Raw genomic sequence first — 20,149 nt, 5'->3', positions numbered from 1 at the left:
GTATTGATTGGTTGTTTATCGTCACAAACCCACAGACGTATCCACTTGACACATCTCTCAGCTCATTGTTTTGATTGTCTGGTCCACAACTTTTTGTTTTGGTTCGATGTTGCTGCTGTAATCAGCGTCATATACATCCAGCCACAGAGGCAGCTGTTCTCAGTGGAAAAAGCCCCACCGTAAAGTGTACGCTTGCCTCGTTAACACCAAACCACAGGGAGGCAGTTAGTGACCAGCTTGTGAACAGTTAGCAGCTAAAGAGACAGATATGTATTCTCTAAAGGATGATGTGATTAATCACCCTGTTTCCGCTAAACTCTGCTGTCACAGGTCTTTTGACACGGTGTCATTAACATTATCAATAAGGGCTGAACTCTATTTAACTGTGCCCTACCGCTGTGTGTGCGCTCTCACTTAAATGAAGCAGAGCCATCGTAAATGGTATTAATTACAACTGCTGTGACATTGAAAATGTCTGCTCTGAAAAATAACCATTTCCTCCGTTTTGACCTCCACCCACCTGAGCACGTGCCTCCAATTCCCTCATCAGCTCCCAGTATTAATCTGTATCTGCCCTTCAGCACCTGCTTTCTGAGCGATTGGGCCTCGAGGCCTTTGTGTTCCAAATTTCTTGTCTTGTTTCCTGGCTTCCTTTTTTCGAGTCTTTGATCCCGGCAAGTGTTTTGGACTTCTGCCTGCATCATCTCTTGGTTTTGTTCGCTGCTGACTGCAAACCTGTTGCCAACCTTCACCCTGCCTGTTAACAAGGTAAATCTTGCTTTTGTCCTTCTGCTGTTGTCTGAGGAGTCGGCCGCTGCTCTCAATCCAGAATTGTTTCAAGGAAAGAAACGGCAACACCTGAATATCAAATACTACGAATGTGATCAAACATATTTGAGTTTCCATTCTAGGATTAAATCAGAATTTTCAGACACTATTGCCAACACTTGTATTTCTTTAATCCTGCCCCCCCTTCACCAACCACTTTATATGGAGCATGAATGGATGGACAGAACCAGCCATATCCAGTCTTGTGTTTACAGTGTGCCATATGTTTCCAGTTTGTGTGAGTTTTGCTAACATACAGAGAGACGTATCTGAGACCACCCTGTGATGATGTAATTACCCAAGACAGGATGTAGCCCAGGGACTCTCCCTCCGTGCAGTAATGCAATCACCTGAGTGAACTGATCAGAGTGCAGCTCTAACTACACTCTCACAGAACAGAAGGGCATCACTCTGTTGAAATTCACTCCATCACTACACATTGTTATACCATATTTTAAAACCTATTCCTCATTCCTGTGCACTGTTTAAGAAAACAACAGGCCATCTGTTATTTTATTGGATGTAGTTTTCTTTGGCTTACCAAGATGGTTAGCAACTAAAATAACTAATCTGGTTTGTTTGGAACTGTAGTTTATTTAATGGAAACATTCTCGACATAAACAACTAAAATAACTAATCTGGTTTGTTTGGAACTGTAGTTTATTTAATGGAAACATTCTCGACATATAAACAACTAAAATAACTAATCTGGTTTGTTTTGGAACTGTAGTTTATTTAATGGAAACATTCTCGACATATAAACAACTAAAATAATTAATCTGGTTTATTTAGAACTGTAGTTTATTTAATGGAAACATTCTCGACATATTAAATTTGAAGGAAGGATTTATTTGTTATGTGATCAGTTTTATAGTCAGACCGATGCAAGTGAGTCAGAATGATGTAACAAAAAGCAGACTCAGGCATTCAGGCTGGCTTTGAATATTAAATGTTATTTAAAGGAAATTATTATTATTTGGTGACCTTGAACAACTTTAATTTGGAGTTGCAATTTGTTTATGACGACAAACCCTGGCTATTGTGTTATAATATGAGATCTAAATATTTTTGTTTGTTTGTACTGACTGACTGACTGACTGGGAGGAGACCCAGGGGAAGACCCAGGACACACTGGAGGGATTATATCTCCCAGCTGGCCTGGGAATGCCCCAGAATGAGCTAGAAAGTGTTGTGGGTGAGAGGGAAGTCTGGGTCAGCCTGCTGGACCTGCTGCCACCACGATCCAACCCGGATTAAGCAGATGAAAATGGATGGATGGATGGATGTACTGACATAGATTAAACGGTTTTAGGTAATATAATATGCCAGCTGAGACCTGATTATCTACTACTAAAATGATTTAGAGATGTTTTAATAAAGACTACCATTAAATAACAATAAATCACTTATAACTCTGTAAAATCCATAAAGTGCTGGGTCTGTTTTGGGTATTTAATGGGATGAGAAACAACATACCTGCAAAGTGTTCTCTTATGAGACCAAATTTACATTACATTAATAAATATGGTAGATAATATAAGGCAATAAGAAAGAATAAGAATAAGCCTATACGTTGTTATTGTTGCGTCCGACCTGTGGTGGAAAGTGTGGCTGGAAAGTGTGGCTGAGGAAGCAGGGGTCACCGGGGGCCCTCCACACTAAAAACAAGCGCTCTGCCCCTTTTCGGTGACGGAGGACTTTGTAACTTGAGTCGGGATGAAAACAGTAGTGCTCTGGATCCGGCTGCCGGTGCAGATGCTGTTCGACAGAGTGAGAGAGAGAGAGAGAGAAAGGGAGAGGAGGTGCATGATGATGGATCCCGTCCCACTGCTGCTCATCATAATCATATCTTTGCCGTTGTGCTCGGCCGTCTACACCGGGCCCCTCCAACCGGAGATCTCCAATGGCACTTTCCATCACTTCTTTATCCCGGACGGGGATTACGATGAGACTGTAGACCCGGAGAACTGCCAGATGCTGTTTAAATTCTCGGACGTGTATCCGTGTGGGGCCTCCGAAGAGAGGGACTCCGTCGTGAGGGACGACTTCATCATCACCAAGCTGCAGGCGGAGGACGCGGCGCGGCTGCTGGAAGGCATCGGCCGGACCACGGCGCACGACCTGGATGGAGAGGACGGCTACGGCGTGTTCCTCCAGCGGGAGCTCGCGCAGATCGGCGAGGCTTTTTCAAGCGTGGACAAGTCGCTACTGGAGCTGGAAGTGAAGTTCAAACAAAGTCAAGAAACTGAGCTGAGAGAGGAGCAACAGCTGAACGGCAACGTGATGAAGCAAGTTAGCGGCATCCGGGAAACTCTGAGGGAAACCAGTGACGTCTCTCTGGGGCTGAAAGACAAACACGAGCTGCTGTCTCTCATCATCCGCAGTCACGGCTCCAGACTGAGCCGCCTGAAGACAGAGTATCTTAACGTGGGCTCTTAGTGGGCTATTGGGAGAGAGTGTGTGTGTGTGTGACTCTCCAGTTCAACAAACAGCTGGAAAGTGAATTGTGGCTTATGAATATCCTCCCTTGAATACATCTGACCTTGTATCTACCTTCCAGTGGCTCTCCCCATTCTTTGGACATGTGTCGTTAAAGCAAGCTCGAACCCAAACACCCAGACATTCCTCTGTGTTGGAGGGGGAATGTGAACATGAATTATGTCTTTGTGGAGCCCTCTGTGCCACCTCAAGAAGAGTTTTAAGAGTGTGAAAATGATAAGCTTTCAGCAATTTTTTGGGCTATATATTTTTGTTGTCTGTATGATTTAAATGATGTTGTATATACAATTGTTGGTTATTAAAGCCAATAAATGCTTATTATTCATCACATAAAACGTGTTCTGTGTTTCACATGTTTTCTGCATGCAAATTTGACTAATTTGTCCTAAGAAACACACACTGTCATACAGTGGTGTACTTTATAACCATCTCCCTTCTTTGAAGCTTGAGGTTTGCATGAATAGTAAAAACCTTTTAAAATCTGAACTTTTGATTAATCGTCAGTCGTGTCCTTACGTCGCCATGTTTTGTTGTTGGCTCTATGAGTGGCAGACTCAACCGTGCTGTCATGCCTCTGGTTAATTGCCGTCTGCAGTCTGTTATTGCCTCCCATTTCCATCTGGAATAAATCTACTCAAGTATGAAGTGTGTTTGTCCAAAAGCAGCCACTGTTGTCTCTACTCCTTTGTCTTTCATGATCTATAATATTTGTGGTTTATATGCAATGTGTGGTTTTGGATGATGTAATTTTACTCAAATAGACTTACAAATGACCGTTTGTTTAAATCTCGAAGAAATTTATTCTCTCTTGTTATTCTGCTGTGTCGACATATAACATCTTATTTCAGGCGCACTGTTTGCGATAGGAAAGTTGTTTTGACTTCTTGAAAGGCATTCATCTCTACCTTGCAGACATAGAAGCGTTTTTAATGTGCAGTGCCTCTAATCTAACCTTTGGTAGAAATCTGTGTATTTTCTGTCTTTAACTACTCTTTAAAACTCTCTTGTTTCAGCCAAAGTCTGCAACAACCGCAAAGTTACTACCATAAGTGTGCCCACTTTTTTACAGAGATCATGTCTATGCAGATGTGAATGAGCCAGATGTGCTGCCACGGGCTCAACTGGGTGTGATTTCCTCTGTCTGGTTTTCCTCACAGTCCAGCTTCCCCAAAGGGACCCCTTTTTAAAAAGCAGTTCTCATAGCTCAGCGTAGTGCGGGCCAACCCGTCAAAAAACCCAGAGCCGCAGGAGCTCTGTGCATGGAAACCCTTTATGTCTGTATGGCTGTTATTTTCACATACCCCATGGAAATAAAGAGCCATATAGACGTATATCAAGTAAGACATACCCATTTTACCTAATTGTGTCTGTTTTGTCTCGAATCATTAATTCCACCTATAGAACTGTGTTTTCTATAGATTGGTTTCAGTTTCCTGATTCTTAGAAGGAGGAAGGCCTGAGTGTGAAGCCAGCTGTTGAAGAACGTATTCTCCTCTCTGACATATGTTAAGGACAAACAAAGAGGTCAGGAATGTAGAGCGGAGCTGACCTGAGAACACACTGATCCCTCTCTGTGCAGAGCACAACGCCCCAAGACCACATGCCTCATAGTGTTATTATTAGAAAGATGAGAGCTATTTGAATACTACAGCTGCTAGTGATATTATACCATTATTATTACTGCAATGGATACTGTGTTATATTACAAATACTAATAATAAAACCGTCCTTTAGCTACACCGGCCACTACGTGTTTTTTTGTAAGAGTCCTTGTTTGAAATAAAGACAAGCAGGTCACTGCTCACACTTAAATGAGTATCATTTTAACATACGGTCCACTTCCTGGCTTTATCAGTGGGCTTTTGCAGGTTAAATGTTCTGCAGCTTGCTGACTGAGCTTCATCAGGAGCTTTCAGATGCTTCTCACTGGACCAACTCCATGAACACTGACAATGAGATGATTGAAGGCTGGAGACAAAGCTAGCAAGTTGACCTGGAGTTAAGATTAGTTTGTTAAACTTGTTTATACATAGTCTAATATTTACTCCGACACTGTGGCAGAGAAGTACTCATATATCTTACTTCTGTAAAAAGCTGTAATACTACAGTGTATAACAATTATGTTACTAGTAAAAGTCCTGTATTCAAAATGTTACTTAAGTAAATTTACATAAGTATCAGGATCAGTTATGCATTCATGTGTACATCACGTTTAATGTTGCAGCTTATGAAGGTAGAGCTAATTTTAACATTACATACTGCAGGGGGCCTAAATTCTATAATAAAATGTATTAGTTGATTATATTTTCTATTAATCTGAATAAGTAAATAATGTGTATTGTTATTGGATAATTGTGAAAACGTGAAAAGTACTAATAAAGTAATATTTTCTGAAAGGATGTAATGAAGTAGAAGTATAAAGTAGCATGGAAATACAAGTTAAGTACAAGTACCTCAAAACTGTAAATAAGTACAATACAATACAGTACTTAATTTGATGTACATATTACATTTGAACAATCCAATGTTATGTATTATTATTATTCCGACTTCTTCCCACTGCAGTCACTTATGAGCAGTAAGCCAGAGGGCTTTACTGCTGCTATGCTAAAATAATTTCATATCATGGTTTAATTTCCACACTGTTCATTTTTCTGATTGTCACAAAGTGAAGAGAATTTTATTATAGTTTTTATTCGGTGTTTATGAAATACTGCACATCATATATTCTATCATGAACATATAATTATACTTACAAGATCAGTCTCCAGTAGCCAATATGGTTTTATCCAACAACAATAATTCCACTAAGGCTGCAGTAACTCCATGAAGATACTAAATATAATTTGAGACACACAATAGTAAAGAGGAGCAGAGAAACTTCAGGAAATAAGTAAAGACAGGAATTGGATGGCATCAGATTTAATTTCTCATAAAAGTTGTGGGCAAGTACAACTCACAGTGGCTGGTGCGCTGTTTATGGACAAGCATTAGTATTAGTAATCAATCATACAACGCTTGTGTTGTTATCAGAATAAGGTATGTGATCAGAAAATTAATGTTGTTATCTGGATTTTATTTCTTATTTTTATAATTTATGTTTATTAAAGGAGCTGTTGTTCCACTGTAATGCACAGCAGACAATACTTCCATTTTTCTGTTCAATTCTTATTGTTGGACTGTTTTATTTTTGTCAGATTTGTCACTCAGCTTTGATCACTGACTCAAGTTTTTGTCGCTGACATTTGCTCATTAAGTTTTCAGAAGGGGCCGAATAAAACAGACGGCTTGTAACACAAACATAAATATAAAGAGCTGCTGTTAAAATATAATGGTGTTGAAGTTTTGACACCATTAGCATGCCTCTCTGCTGACATACCAGGGATCTAATTATGCAATAGAAAAGACAACCACAAAGAAGTCCATGGGACGTCTGCTCAGTGTGTTAAACAGAAAGAACAAATAGTTCTGCAAGGCTTTTTTATTTTTCAAAAATATTTTGATGGGGGTAAGTCCTCAAGAACAACAAAACTTTTCTCTCAAACACAGTTTGGTCTTAATCTTCATCTTTTTTCCTTGAATAAACACAAATGCATCTGAATACATACAATTCAAAAAGTACATGTACATATCTTGTTTTGAATGGGTACATAATGATACACAGTTGCCCTTTGAAATGTGACAGTACACATCCATAGTTTGATCTTCAATACATATTTCAAAGTTGTGCTATTGATTGTCTGCCAGTGTTTCTTTTTCTCTCTTTTTTTTTCTTTTCATACTAGCAGATTTTACAGGAAGAACATTTGTATAACTATTCTCCTCTTGAAGAGCAAGCAATTAACACTGAACAGTTCATTCATAAACTGGGATAGGGAAATAAGCACCAGAGGGACTGAAATCGTCTTCAGTCAAATGTCACCTTTTTTTCGTTTTCATGTGAGAGCCAGTGTCCTGTGCTTTCTCTGTGTGAAGACTCTCTCTGCTCTGAGTCCCTGGGTATAACTGTCTGTGCAGCAGGGCTCGTCGCTGTTTCAGGATGAGACAGGTGTCTGTTAAATGTGCGGCGGCCTGTCACACACAGCCGTTCTCCTGCCTGGGCTTGTGCACCACAGGGGTGTGTGGAGGGTAGAGGGAAGGAGCGAGTGTACACAGGAAGCCAGCCAGCAACGTCAGCCCTAGTCCCCCCCAAGCGCAAAACATGGACCAGCCGTAACCGTGACTGATGTCCTCTGGTATTCCAAACATGTAGCGAGGATAGCGGGACAGTTCAAAGTTTATCCCAGCCACACATGTGCAGAGGGAGATAATGCAGCATGTCCCTGTCGGAGAGGAAGAAAAACAAGTCACACGACAGCAGACCATTTCCATCTCCTATGATGCATCATTTCATCACGCTCTCATTAAGAAAGACATTACTGCCCCTCTGTGGTGATTCTAGGTAGTGCTCTTTATGTATATCACAGCTTACCTCCCATGAGGAAAAGAAGTCCAGCCACATACTGCATCAGATCATGCTCCTTGCAGCAGCCCAGCACGCCTACGATCCAGCCGAACAGGATGATGGATATGGCCATGCCTACGAAGCTTGCAGTCATCCTCTGGAGGTCTGCAAAGCGCACGAGGGAAGTGACAGTGTTAGCTGGGAGGCTGACAGGTTTCTCTACATGTATTCATCAGATTATGAAAGGTTTTTTGGGGGGGAACTCACGGAGCGCGTGCCACTCATCCTGCCTTATTGTCTTCGTCAGATTGATTGGCAGGTTTCTGGGCAACGCCGATGATGAGTAGTAGTATTTTATTGGTATGCAGCGCGGAACCAATCCTGTGGATGTAAACAACACAAAGAGGATGTCACACAAGCACTGAGATCAGATGAAGAGCATATCACAAGGCTCTCTGCTGCCACCCCCTTACCAAGAAAGAAAAACACCCAACCCCCTCCAACACCACCACCCACGCATTGTAGAGTAGCTTATTGTACGCATCTCGAGGCTTCTGTTACTCCAGCTTGCCCTTTTTGTGCTGGAAACAACACAGCACGTCGAATTGTAACTGTACTCCGCGCTATACTGCGTAGGCCTTGAGGGTCCGTGCGCAGCATCAGCACCTTGGATAGCGCATTCGTGCACAAAGTATGTTCTGTGTGATGGCGCCTCGCACACAACAACACACATGTCCAAAACAAACACATTATAGCACAACATATGATGGCAGAAAACCAAACCTTTAAAGATCAAATCCTCTATCTCCAAGTCAAATCCTCCTCGGTGGCACTTTTTCCACAGTCCGGTGATGGTGGAGTTGAATTGCCGACTGCAGAGGGACTCCATGGCCGGTGCAGGAGGCAAGAAGTGCCGCTTAGCCCGCAGCAGCATTTCGCCGCTCCTCTTCTCCACATTTCTCTCCTTCGGCAACATGCGAAGCGGAAGGTTGTTGTTGGAGATGTAAATGTAGCCGGGGTCGTTTCTTTTGTTTGAATAATTCTTGCAGCGTTCCCGGTGCCTCCTCGCGTCGGTCTCGTACCAGTTGTCGGTGCTGATCGCCACTGCTATCAGTCCCAACGCGCAAAATGCCAAAAAGAGACCTGCCACGGTTAAAGTCCTCATAGCAGCCATGTTCCATGCGTATCTCGCCTCGGTGCCGTGATAATTCCACGGGACAGCGGGACTCCGCTGCTGGCTGCTGCTTGTCAGCGTTTGAGATGGGAGGGAAATTCAGCAATTCATGGAAATCTGAAAAGCACGTAAAATCCCGAAAGCGCTCATTGTCTTAAATGTGTCACCCGCCGCCGAAATGAGCCAAATTCCGAAGCGCAGGATAAATGAATTCGGGGCCTTGGTGAGCTATTTTGGCTGTCTCCTCGCTGCCTCTGAACTCAGTCTAGCCTAGATACTGGTCAGTCCAACATTTCTTTCCAGTAGATGGAGACAGAGTAAATATTTGAAATAACAACAAGCCCCAAGGCCTGCAAGTTACAGTAAATCATGATCTGAGAGAATGGCCGAAGTTTGACACAGTCATACTAGAGGAAGTGCCCTCACATTTGGTATCACCTCGTCTGCTGCTGTCTAAAGCGTTCAGTTATTGAAACACCCGAAGACAGGACCACATTAAACCCCTCAGATGGCCCCATTGTTTCTATCTGGTGTACAGGAAACAATTTCATCACATCCAACAGATTGCCTCTGGTAACTTTCCATCTCAACAGGGCCAAACGCATCACACACTAAACAATACAACAACAAAAGAATAGAATATCTTTTGGTTCATTGTATTATGTTGAGAGAAGTTATACAAAAACATACATTTCTTAAAAAATAAATAAAAAGTTGGTTAGCCCCAGTTAAACAGCATATGTTAGTATTTCCTTAGGCAACATGGTCTACGCCCAACGGGAATATTACAGCACAAACACTTTTTCGGGCTCCTGACATTTCAGTCAAGTTTTCACAGGTTTCATTCTCATGGTCAATACTTCCTCAATTGAAACCATAATGCCAAACTAAAGAGGAACAAGCTTGATTCCAAACTCATTTTTGGTTTCGGCTCCTGCGTGCAGTAACTCTTAAAAGTACATTTGTCTGAGGATTTGTTGTGATTGATGGTAAGGAAACAAGTAAATCACCTTTTCTTGCAAAGTGTAGGGAAGCCTGATTTGTGTTAAATCAATAAGAATGGTATTTTATTTAGCTTTTTTGAAGGGCACAAGACTGCAACACTTGGACTGACAAGAGGGGAAGTTGAAGCATTATAAGGGCACACCATATGTGTGATAACTAATAATGTCTATTTTAACACTGTGACTGCTTCTACAAATATATTTAGAGGACTCATACATGCCTCTATTTCTACTATAATTGTATTTTAGGGATAAACACATTTTAAAACTGCACCATATTACTATCACTTTACTCTGGACTGTTACTGAAATCATTAAAATATATATATATAGTTGAACTGCTTAAAATATAGGTATCATTGTGAGTCCTTGCACGATTATTAAAAATGCTGGAAATGCGTATACATATGATTGGTTCATACATGACACTCAGCCATCAGGAACTAGCTGATTGTATGAATTTGACAATTGGATGATATGAATGCAGACTAGAGTCCAGTTTGTTTCTCACTTTCAGTTCCCATTTGTCTGGTGAAGTCGGCTCAGCAACGTTGCGTGTTTCAGTGAAGCAATAGGAAAAAGTTAACGTCCATCACAAGCTTCAAGAACAAAGTTTCTCATGCTGCCTTGTTTACATGATGGACGGATATAGCATATCATCTGTAAGTTCTGCTGTTTTATTGTTCCATGTCTGTTCTTTGATCAGAATTTGTCACATTATTATCATATTTTACTGTTTGCCATGAGGTTTATTCTATGTTTCTTTAGCTGTTTAAAAATAAAAAGGTTTCTAAAAACCAAGACATTCTAGCGACCAATTGGTGGAACTTAGAAATTCATATTGTTGATTAATATCTGAGAAGAAGATGAGGGCTTGGAGTTGTGTTTGTGTTGAACGAGGACATGTGTATTTGTTTTTGCTGTTGGGAGGGTAACCCTAAACAGGCTAAATCCACCGTCATGTATGAACTTGTTTATTTCCTCTGGTGATCAGCTGCTCTGTTACTTGATTCTATTAATTTCTGGTCTGTATCTTCTAATTAAAGCCATAAAGATCCAATAAAATATATAAAGACTTGAAGAACACAATAGTCATATTTTACCAGTTTTGTCAGGACGAAGAGACTCAAACTTTTACTTTCTCTGTGACGAAATCACATTTTTCCCCTCAAAAGGCGTCAGAGGAAATCGTTCCAAATGAACCGGATCATTATCGGCCACCTGCAGAGCTGTACCCTTATCTCACTACTGTGGGGGAGATTTATGAAGGTGAGCAGAATGGATTTAACCATTGACGTGAGCATGAATCACTGCATGACTGTGACTGTGACCTTACAGTACTTTCTGTCACTTTTCAGACCACAGATGGACCTTCCACTCGGACCGCGTCCAGCCCACGGACTTTGAGAATTCTCCAGTGAATCACCTCATTGAGCTTCAGTCTGTGTCTCCTCAACAACTGGTACAGCCAGCGTACCGCTACAGCAGCGAGTCGATGCCCCTTCACCTGGACCCACCACTCGTACCTCTCTCTGTGTCACCACAAGTAAGTTCATGTGGAGAAATGGATGATGGCTCTAGTGTGAAGAGACATCATCTATAAATATATGACCTGAAATATTGAAATTAAAAGCATATTGATGTTCTGCAGCAAAACAATCTCCTTGATCTTATTATTATTACCATGCTGTAGTAATGATTTTGCACAGAGCAAAAAGCATGATGTCAGGTATGACTAAATTATGTGATTCACATAAGTCATATTACTCAAAGTATTTTCAAAGTAAGTTTATCACTAATACAGCATGTTCCCTTTTCAAGGGAACATTTTTGTAAATGTAAATGTTAACAAGGCCACTAATGATTAATTTAATCCATAAAATGTCCGAAAACTGTATAAAATGTCCATCACTATTTTTCAGAGCCCAAGTTCAGAACCCATTTAAGACAAACAGCTTCTTACAATTTCGAAGGTGTGAGAAGGGTATTTGACCAATAATCAATTGTTTCTGTTATACATTCATATACATCTTGAATACAAGGTCAAACAGACATTTTTTCTTTTTCTTTTACTAAATCTTTTGCTGCCAACATAATAACAACATACATATTTTAGGAAATACTAAAAGCATGAATGTAGATCACTTGAAATCTAAAAGAAAATGAATTTTATCTCTGCAAATACATGTTGTGGACAGTCAGGGATATTTTCTCTTAAACTTGCCTACATCACATGGTCTTGCAGGGCAGAGCAATCTATTTTGGCAGAGTTACTTCCTCTTTTAGCACAATGACTGAATGTTCAAGCGAAATGTCAGACGATGGATGATTGCAAAACAAAAGAAAATTGCAGCTCGATCACTTCTCTGTGTAAACTTGAACCACGACGTGCTTTACATTTCTCCTAAAGATTCCATATTACACCCAATCGCTGTGCTACCAGTACCAACCCTCTGCCTCGCCTGGACATTACTACTCAGAGGAGGAACAAAGAGGAATCAGTCCTCCACTTGAGGTATCAGACGGAGAGGAACTTGAAGACCACAACCGCTCCTCCTTCAGGAAAGACATTAGTGAGTATTTCCAATGCATAAATCTACTGCACGTTATATACATACATATAAAACCTGGGGAAACTGCCGAACTAAATTGCTTGACTGAGTTTCATATTTTCAAATCTAGGCAACAAGAAGAAAATCCGCTTGTACCAGTTCCTCCTGGACTTGCTCAGAAACGGTGACATGACTGATAGTATCTGGTGGGTGGACCAGGACAAGGGTATCTTTCAGTTCTCCACAAAACACAAAGAAGTCCTGGCCAGCCACTGGGGTACTCAGAAAGGAAATCGCAAAAAAATGACCTACCAAAAAATGGCTCGAGCTCTGAGGAACTATGGTAAATCTGGAGAGATTAAAAAAGTAAAGAAAAAGCTTACCTATCAGTTCAGTGAAGAGGTGCTGAGGAATCTCTATTTACGCCAGTATCCTCACTGATGAGGGAACACAGGCTGTCTTTCATTAAGCTGAAATCACTAAAGTAGCCAAGATTGGGTTTTTCCTGTATGCATTTTAATTTTTCTACCAAGTTTTCTTACATATTTATTTTTGATGCCAGTATACATCCTCTACTACGCCATTTGCCTATAAACTTCTTAATTTCAGACTCAAATGTAGTTTGTGCATGTAAATTTAAGTGTTTGTGTCCATGAATTAAAAAGATTATTAAACATCAGGGACAACAAAAAAACAACACTGTTTTTATATAATCCTTTGTCATGAATGTGTGTGTTTTTTTGTCCCATTACTCAAATGAACTGAATCCATCTTTAAACCCACACAAATCCTGTTCTGGGCCCCAGTGGATATGTGTCTATTCCAGAGCATGGTGGGGACTATTTTTAATTCAGCAAATGTTCAATAGCTGAGCAACATGGCTGCTAATTAATTTCTCATTGTTTTAAACATTGGTTAAAATGGGAAAAAAGGGGAGAGCAAAAGACAGATGTGTACGGTAAAAATCTATAGCAAATAGTAGTGTAAAGACAACGACAATTGAAGTATTCAACAAAGAAAGACAAAGTAGTGGAGATGTGTGTGCCAGATAAATATAAAAGAAAATGCAATTGCATGCAGATTGTGATTTGTGGAGTCTGTAGCCTACCTAAGAAAAAGGCATCCCATGTTGTTAGTGATTAAACACTATAACAGCATAGGAACTTAACAATAAAGGCCCATACATTTGAATTACCTCACAAAACAAAAGGGCAACCAATGGCATTGGAACGGACTCCCTAACATCAGTAGAATATTTTACAACATATTAGTAGAAAAATATTTCTTTTAGTACTTTATTTCTAATATTAAGCACCGATTCATGTGGAACTCAATATTATATACATGTTGTGTCTGAGTAGTAAAATATCAAATAAAACAACACAAATAAAGCCATAACAAATAGATGACAATATATGTAAGTGCATATATTGTAAATAATGAAAATAAACAATATCATACATACAAATGGTTTTCCATTAAAGGTTAGTACATTCCAGGCCTTATGATTTTTATAATATTACGCCTTTTTTTCCAGATTTCAGATTTTCATTTTTTATAGGCCTATATTTCAAGGATTTGCAATATAAAGGAAATGCTTTATAAACAGCATTAAGTTTTCCTAAATTTGACTTTAGAATATGTTGCCATCCATACATTACATCTACATGTGATTGGAGTTCGACAGATTATCTTGTCTATTCTTCCACTTGTTTCCAATACAGCAACAGGAAAAGAAAATATGCTCCGTGGTTTCAATATCAAAATAACGGACATCAATTTCAAAACGGATTCATTTGAAACGACAAAGCCCCGCCCCCAGAACAGCTTCCTGCCAACGTCAGTCGAAGCAGCCAATAACAGCCCAGACCTCGTTTCGGTGCAGATTTCAAACCCAGTCGAGACGACAAGCGAACTGCGGTCCCGACAACCGGGGTTGTCATTTTTATTTTTGTTAAAAGACCGCTTTTGAGTTAGGAGGGTTGTTTTAAATTATTTGTTGTAAGTGTGCGGTGACAACATGAGAGTGAGGTGAGTAACCTGACATTTAAATTAATTGGAGCTTCAATTGCTTCTGTTAACATTAATTGTCAGTTAGTTAGCAATCTTGTGTCCCGATCAGCTAGCTTAGCTAGCGTTAGCTACTATAAGCAGACGCACACGGCTTGTGGGACGGATGTTCTGTCTTCGTATGCTGCAATAGCAGGTTTTGAATGTTAATTAAGTTTTGTGTTAATCATTCAAACTTGATGTGGTATTTTGTGGTTTACAACGGACACCAATGCGTCGCTAGCTAACGCTAGCTAATGTTAGCTTTTTCGGTTTGCTCTGCTAAAAATGACTAGCTAGCTAACAGAGTCTGATACCTGATTTTAACTTATTCACTAGCGCTCATGTAATATACTGGTTTTACTGGTGTAAACTATTATATTGAGTTACTTTTAACAGCTTGCTAGAAAGCATTGTTCCAGTGTATGTGTATGAGGCTTTTATTGTGAAGGATAAAACAGACGGAAGACCAGACATATTAAAGGAGTGTGTGCAAAGAAATAAAGTGGTTGCCGTCTTGTAAAGAATACCGAGTTCGGGTTATTTTATTATTATAAATTATAGGTACACCACACCCCTCGGCTATAAAAGCCCCACATACATACATTGTAACACTGCTTCCTAGAGAGCTGTAACGCAATATATGAGGTTACACTGGTAACAGGTGTTGAGCCTACAGAAAAATGACTCGCACCACTGCTTTTGTTTCCAGTGAAGTACATGCAGCAGAGTGTGGCGCCTACCTCCACAGAGCCCAGGTCAGGCTGCAGGATATTTGGGATGAAATCGGGATTCCAGAGGAACAGCGCATACAGAGAACCAATGATGTTCACAAGCACATTAAAGTGAGTCTCGGCTCTATTTAGATTAAATGTACAGTCTGGTTGTTGACTTTACAGAGCTAGCAAATTGACACGTATCATTGGTTCTCTCGTCCTGCAGAGTCTGCTGGAACTAATGATTGTAGAAGAAGATCAGCTCAAGAATAGATTACTGAAAACCATACAGGAATGTGCTGAGGAACTTAATAAGTTGTCCAGTGAACTTCAGCTACCCCTGTTTGAGGTACAGTCTTTTTTTTCCTGATTTTCATAAACTTGTTTGGGAAAATTGTGAATGTTTGGACTAACTTTCTGGATTTCTGCGAAGGAGAAAGATGGCTGCTCCATGTTGCAGATGGAGAAGAATAGTCGCACACGTGTAGAGGTGATGAAGGAGCACAAGAAGAAAAGAATGGAAGAGCTTTCAGGCCTCATTGGCAAAGACTGTGAGCTGTGTGATATTATGTGCATGACCCCATTTTGCATTGACAAAGACGCCGTCCCATCACTGAAGCAACTTGAGACATATCATGCCTACCTGGATGATCTGACCAAAGAGAAGGTGTAACTGACTTTCTGGTCTTTTTAATTTACGAGGAGTCTTTTTCTTATTCGGGTTGTAAATTAAACTGCCGTGTCTTTTTTTTCAGGAATGTCGTCATGATGAATTTGTATGCGTCAGAAAGGAGATTATTGTATGCATGGATGATCTGGAGCGACACCCAGACACAAGCTTTGAGATGGATGTGATGTGCGAGGATGAGGAGGCATTTTGTCTTTCAAATGACAACATTGCTGCTCTGAAACTACTGCTCAGTCAGGTAATTTTGTAATATTTGACATTAGATGTTTGTTGTTCTGACTCTATGATTTAAGTCTACGTTATCATGGGCTGGTTCATATTATACTGAATGTATGATTGTTATGCCTCCTTCCAGTTACAAAAACACAAGGCTGAGAACGAGCACCTTTGTTCAGCTTTCCGTTCTAAGATCCAGGAGCTGTGGGAAAGACTTAAGATTCCCCAAGAGGAGAGGGAAGCCTTCTCTGAGCATATGATCATGTCAAAGAAGAGAAACATCGAGGCTGTAAGACATCTACCTTATGTGGTCATTCAGACCTAGAACTCCATGTCCGATTGCTGCTAAAATACACATGTAAAGTCTCATGTGTATCTTAACTTATATGTTGTCTACATGTTCTTTGTTATCTGTTTTGCACTTTATTATTATTATTATTATTATTATTATTATTATCACTTGTATCACTGTTTGACAAGGGGAGAAACACAATTTCAGATCTTTGTATGTTTGCACATCGAAGAAATGACAAATAAAGCTGACTTTGACTTTGAGATGAACTAATTTCAGACAATGCATTGGTGTCGTTTCACCAAATCCTTGCATAATACATTTTGTTATTTTCTTTCCAGCTCCAGGCTGAGGTCCAGCGTCTAGAGGTGCTGAAAATGCAGAGCATGACTACTGTCATTGAGGCCATCAGAGCTGAGATTGCTCTTTTCTGGGAGAGATGCTTCTACAGCCAAGAACAACAGCAAGCTTTTGTTCCATATCATGATGGTAAAGATTTGCTGTATGGTCTTATGACAATGGCCTTACACCGACTATATGCTGTTGATCATCACAAGGAGTGTGTTCTCAATGCGTGTTTTACTTCCCCAGATGATTTTACTGAAGAGCTTCTCAACCTGCACGAGGCAGAGATCAGAACCCTGAAGATGTGTTACGAGGGCCACAGAGAACTCTTTGAGGGAGTCACAAAATGGCAGGAGAACTGGACCTTGTACTTGGAACTTGATGTAAGTACTATCATACATTTAGTGGGGAGGCTTTTCAAACCAATGTATATTGGTGTGGTAACATGTGGTTGTATGCATTTATCTCAGAAAAGGGCAAATGACCCCTCGAGGTTATTCAACAGACGCGGGAACCTTCTGAAAGAAGGGAAGGAAAGAGCTGACCTGCAGAAAGGTTTGCCTAAGGTGAGGAAATGTTTAAACATGTTTTTTTATTGACATGTTCTGTTTGTTCAGTTAATATAAAAACAGGATTGCAATGTAATCAATGATATGCTTGTAAAAGAAGCTGTTTTAAAATCTGTAAAAGTCCAATGAAATGAATTGGCAATAAAACAAATGAGCTCAAGCAAGCGGTTGTTGGTGCATTACTGATTTTGGCCAACAGATGGGGATGTTCAAACAATAATTATCTCACACAAATTGTAGGCACCAGATTTGAACACATTTTAGAAATTGGGACTGTTGGTCAACGGTTAATGTGACCATGTCAACAAGGTAAACTTAATGTTTACCTTTTTGTTCCAGCTGGAAAAGAGTCTGAAAGCCCAAATTGATGGTTGGGAGGAGGAACATGGCAAAGAATTCCTAGTTAATGGACAGAAATTTCTTGAGTACGTGCGGCAGCAGTGGGACCACCACCATGCTGAAAAGGAGAACGAGAAACTGGAGAGGGTGGGTTTTTACTTAGATACATTTATTTATTTCAGTCTTACATTTTCCTGTCTCAAAAGGATTGTAAATCTTTTTGTCAATTAGCAAATGAAGAAAACAAAACAGACACAGGAGGACATGTTATTTGGAACTTCAGTGAGAACACCATCCAAAAGGCGGATAGCAGGGACTCCCACACCTGTAAAACTAAGAAAGGTGAGATGGTGCTGCAGGTTTATTCGATTTGTCGTTTCATTATTGCATGTGCAGATGGGCACTGACTGTGCCGTGGTGAATGAATACATTCAAAAGTTGACCCACTATTTTTTCCTCTGTCTTAGGTCATTGGCACCTCAACCATCTCCACTCCTAACAGCATCCTTTGTTCAGGCCTCAGTGGAACCATGAGCCAGTCCTCCATCCAGAAACCACCTCTTTCTGCCAGCAAGGTATTATCAGTTATTTTGACTCGTCTCACTGGCAGAATTAAAATTGTTTTGACAGCCTGACAGAACTTGAAGGTTAGATTGCTTAGCGCTGCATCTCTGGCTGGTTGCGCCAAAAACAAATCCCTTAATATAAGATTGTCCCTAGTCAGTTACGGTTTCCTTAAAATACCATTGGTTGCACAAAACATATTTTTTTAAGTCATCTCCTTCACCGTTTCATGAAATTGTTTGTGTGCGCCGATCACGCTCTGGGAAATTCTCACAAAAGCTATACTTGTGATATTTTTGATGTGGCAGCTTTGCTGGTGTGTACGGTGAATGTGTGATGTTATAGATATGTTTTAGTTTTCATTGCAAAATGCAAGTGTGGTCCTTTTTTTCCTTCCTTTTCCTAAATGAAAAAGCTGGCAAAAAACACACTATCATCATGTTCTTGTTGTAGGGTTTTGTCCTACGAACCCCTGGACATGGAAAAACTCCCCTTGGAACAACAGACAGAAACAAGGAAAACATCTCTCATCTAAGAAACACTCCCAGTGGCACACTAAGGTCTGAGGATACTCAAGATCACAACCTCACCTTTAACTCTGTTGCAGCTTCCTATTCGGATTTTGCGGTAAATGCTGTTTTTTTTAACTTGTTTGGTTAATCTAATACTGCATTTTATAGGATTACAATAGTACCATGGTACAAATGTCAATATTCTATTTAGGATTATATAGTTAACCTCTGCCATTTGGCATTACTGTTGATCCAAAACAGAGTTTCTGTAAACACCTGTAAGTCCCAGGAAATGCATGTTATAAAAATTTTACAAAATAATCTTCCTTCAGAATTACAAATATCTTTTGATATATCTTTGTATTTTAGCTGTGCAGTAACAATTTGGGTATATATCAAACTGCAAATGAAGCAACTAAAAAGCGATAACCTATGCCTTTGCCAAGACGACATCCTGTTTGGAAACGGATAATCTGCATCAAAATTCATGGATACAAAATCATAAATCATGAGAAAATGCTGAACAATACGATGCTCCTTAACTGTGAATGCTCAAAACAACTCCGGACATACAAGACTCAATCACCTGTTCCCTAGTAACCACTGAATTACACCAAGAAATATTAACGTCATGACAAATGTTTTCCAAAATTGCATTACCACGCCTTCAATATGAATAAAGATACTGACACGGAAATGTTCCTGTTTTCTCCACAGAAAGACCTCTCGAAGGCGTCTAAATCCAATGTGATGTCTGGACTGCTGAACTCCACTGTGAGTCATCAGTGATGGGTCACATGGCTTCGCTGTAGTTTGGTGTAGTATTCAGATCGTGGACAAGAGGGAACATTAATGTCAACCAACTACAACAAATGTAAATATTTCAGTTTATGTAAACACTTCGAGTCTATCATTCTGTTTTTCTTAAGACTTTACTCCGGGCTTAGCCCGACTGCTTTCTCTGCCGTCTGTTTTTGTGGCAAGTTATTGATATTTTTACCGAGTTGGTTCTGGCTTTTGATTTGACCTTTTTCTTCTAGGGCTACAGCTTTTTAAATAACACTTTAACCATATCTAGAGAATAACTTTCTTTTAATACTCTAGCAGCTTAGCCAAAGCACCATGGTGTTATTCCTCCAGCTTGGATGAAAGCTAATTTTGCTCTTCAGAGTAATTTCTTTTTTTAATCAAGCTGCAAATAAATGTTTAAGATACCTATTTATGATCTTGTGTCATTATTTGTAATTCTACCTGAATGTTTTCATTCTAGCCCCTTTGGTTAAATTGCATGCAAAGGTTTTATATTAATCGAAAACTTCACCCCAAACTCAAAAGTACGTATTTCCTCTTGCCTGTAT

General features: G+C 40.0%; 4 protein-coding genes across 4 annotated transcripts; 3 read left to right on the top strand and 1 right to left on the bottom strand.

The window, feature by feature from the left end:
- The first annotated feature begins 2,591 nt into the window (after positions 1 to 2,591).
- Positions 2,592 to 3,650, top strand: fibina (fin bud initiation factor a). Its single transcript, XM_034535453.1, has one exon. The coding sequence runs from the start codon at positions 2,635 to 2,637 to the stop codon at positions 3,265 to 3,267; it is 633 nt and encodes a 210-aa protein (XP_034391344.1). The 5' UTR covers positions 2,592 to 2,634; the 3' UTR covers positions 3,268 to 3,650.
- A 3,143-nt stretch (positions 3,651 to 6,793) lies between these two features.
- On the bottom strand, positions 6,794 to 9,242 carry si:ch211-87j1.4 (transmembrane protein 178B). Its single transcript, XM_034535450.1, has 4 exons — positions 8,555 to 9,242; positions 8,039 to 8,152; positions 7,799 to 7,936; positions 6,794 to 7,649 (listed from the first exon to the last, which is right to left on the bottom strand). Exons 1-4 carry the CDS (start codon positions 8,943 to 8,945, stop codon positions 7,402 to 7,404), a joined length of 891 nt encoding a protein of 296 aa, XP_034391341.1. The 5' UTR covers positions 8,946 to 9,242; the 3' UTR covers positions 6,794 to 7,401.
- Positions 9,243 to 9,783: 541 nt separating this feature from the next.
- spi1a (Spi-1 proto-oncogene a) lies at positions 9,784 to 13,214 on the top strand. The gene is made up of 6 exons (XM_034535451.1): positions 9,784 to 9,934; positions 10,467 to 10,611; positions 11,125 to 11,218; positions 11,308 to 11,495; positions 12,360 to 12,522; positions 12,632 to 13,214. Exons 2-6 carry the CDS (start codon positions 10,585 to 10,587, stop codon positions 12,940 to 12,942), a joined length of 783 nt encoding a protein of 260 aa, XP_034391342.1. The 5' UTR covers positions 9,784 to 9,934; positions 10,467 to 10,584; the 3' UTR covers positions 12,943 to 13,214.
- Positions 13,215 to 14,223: 1,009 nt separating this feature from the next.
- On the top strand, positions 14,224 to 20,016 carry LOC117732467 (protein regulator of cytokinesis 1-like). The gene is made up of 14 exons (XM_034535431.1): positions 14,224 to 14,532; positions 15,263 to 15,395; positions 15,493 to 15,615; positions 15,700 to 15,933; positions 16,022 to 16,192; positions 16,310 to 16,459; positions 16,804 to 16,951; positions 17,054 to 17,190; positions 17,278 to 17,373; positions 17,716 to 17,862; positions 17,947 to 18,057; positions 18,183 to 18,290; positions 18,733 to 18,906; positions 19,509 to 20,016. The coding sequence occupies exons 1-14, from the start codon at positions 14,522 to 14,524 to the stop codon at positions 19,578 to 19,580; spliced, it is 1,815 nt and encodes a 604-aa protein (XP_034391322.1). The 5' UTR covers positions 14,224 to 14,521; the 3' UTR covers positions 19,581 to 20,016.
- Positions 20,017 to 20,149: the final 133 nt, after the last annotated feature.

Source organism: Cyclopterus lumpus, chromosome 6 (assembly GCF_009769545.1).
Source record: "Cyclopterus lumpus isolate fCycLum1 chromosome 6, fCycLum1.pri, whole genome shotgun sequence".
NCBI lineage: Eukaryota > Metazoa > Chordata > Actinopteri > Perciformes > Cyclopteridae > Cyclopterus > Cyclopterus lumpus.
Note: the sequence above shows the minus strand (reverse complement) of the source record. Positions and strands in the feature narration are given on the sequence as shown.

Excerpts from the sequence above, each read along its gene's own strand:
- fibina (XM_034535453.1), top strand. The coding sequence starts at position 2,635 with ATGATGATGGATCCCGTCCCACTGCTGCTCATCATAATCATATCTTTG.
- si:ch211-87j1.4 (XM_034535450.1), bottom strand. The coding sequence starts at position 8,945 with ATGGCTGCTATGAGGACTTTAACCGTGGCAGGTCTCTTTTTGGCATTT. Across the intron at positions 8,153-8,554 it reads AGAGGATTTGATCTTTAAAG|GATTGGTTCCGCGCTGCATA; the intron begins GTTTGGTTTTCT and ends TTACATCCACAG. Across the intron at positions 7,937-8,038 it reads GGATGAGTGGCACGCGCTCC|ACCTCCAGAGGATGACTGCA; the intron begins GTGAGTTCCCCC and ends TGCGCTTTGCAG.
- spi1a (XM_034535451.1), top strand. The coding sequence starts at position 10,585 with ATGATGGACGGATATAGCATATCATCT. Across the intron at positions 10,612-11,124 it reads ACGGATATAGCATATCATCT|GCGTCAGAGGAAATCGTTCC; the intron begins GTAAGTTCTGCT and ends TCCCCTCAAAAG. Across the intron at positions 11,219-11,307 it reads TGTGGGGGAGATTTATGAAG|ACCACAGATGGACCTTCCAC; the intron begins GTGAGCAGAATG and ends GTCACTTTTCAG.
- LOC117732467 (XM_034535431.1), top strand. Across the intron at positions 16,193-16,309 it reads TGAAACTACTGCTCAGTCAG|TTACAAAAACACAAGGCTGA; the intron begins GTAATTTTGTAA and ends GCCTCCTTCCAG. Across the intron at positions 18,907-19,508 it reads CTTCCTATTCGGATTTTGCG|AAAGACCTCTCGAAGGCGTC; the intron begins GTAAATGCTGTT and ends TTTTCTCCACAG.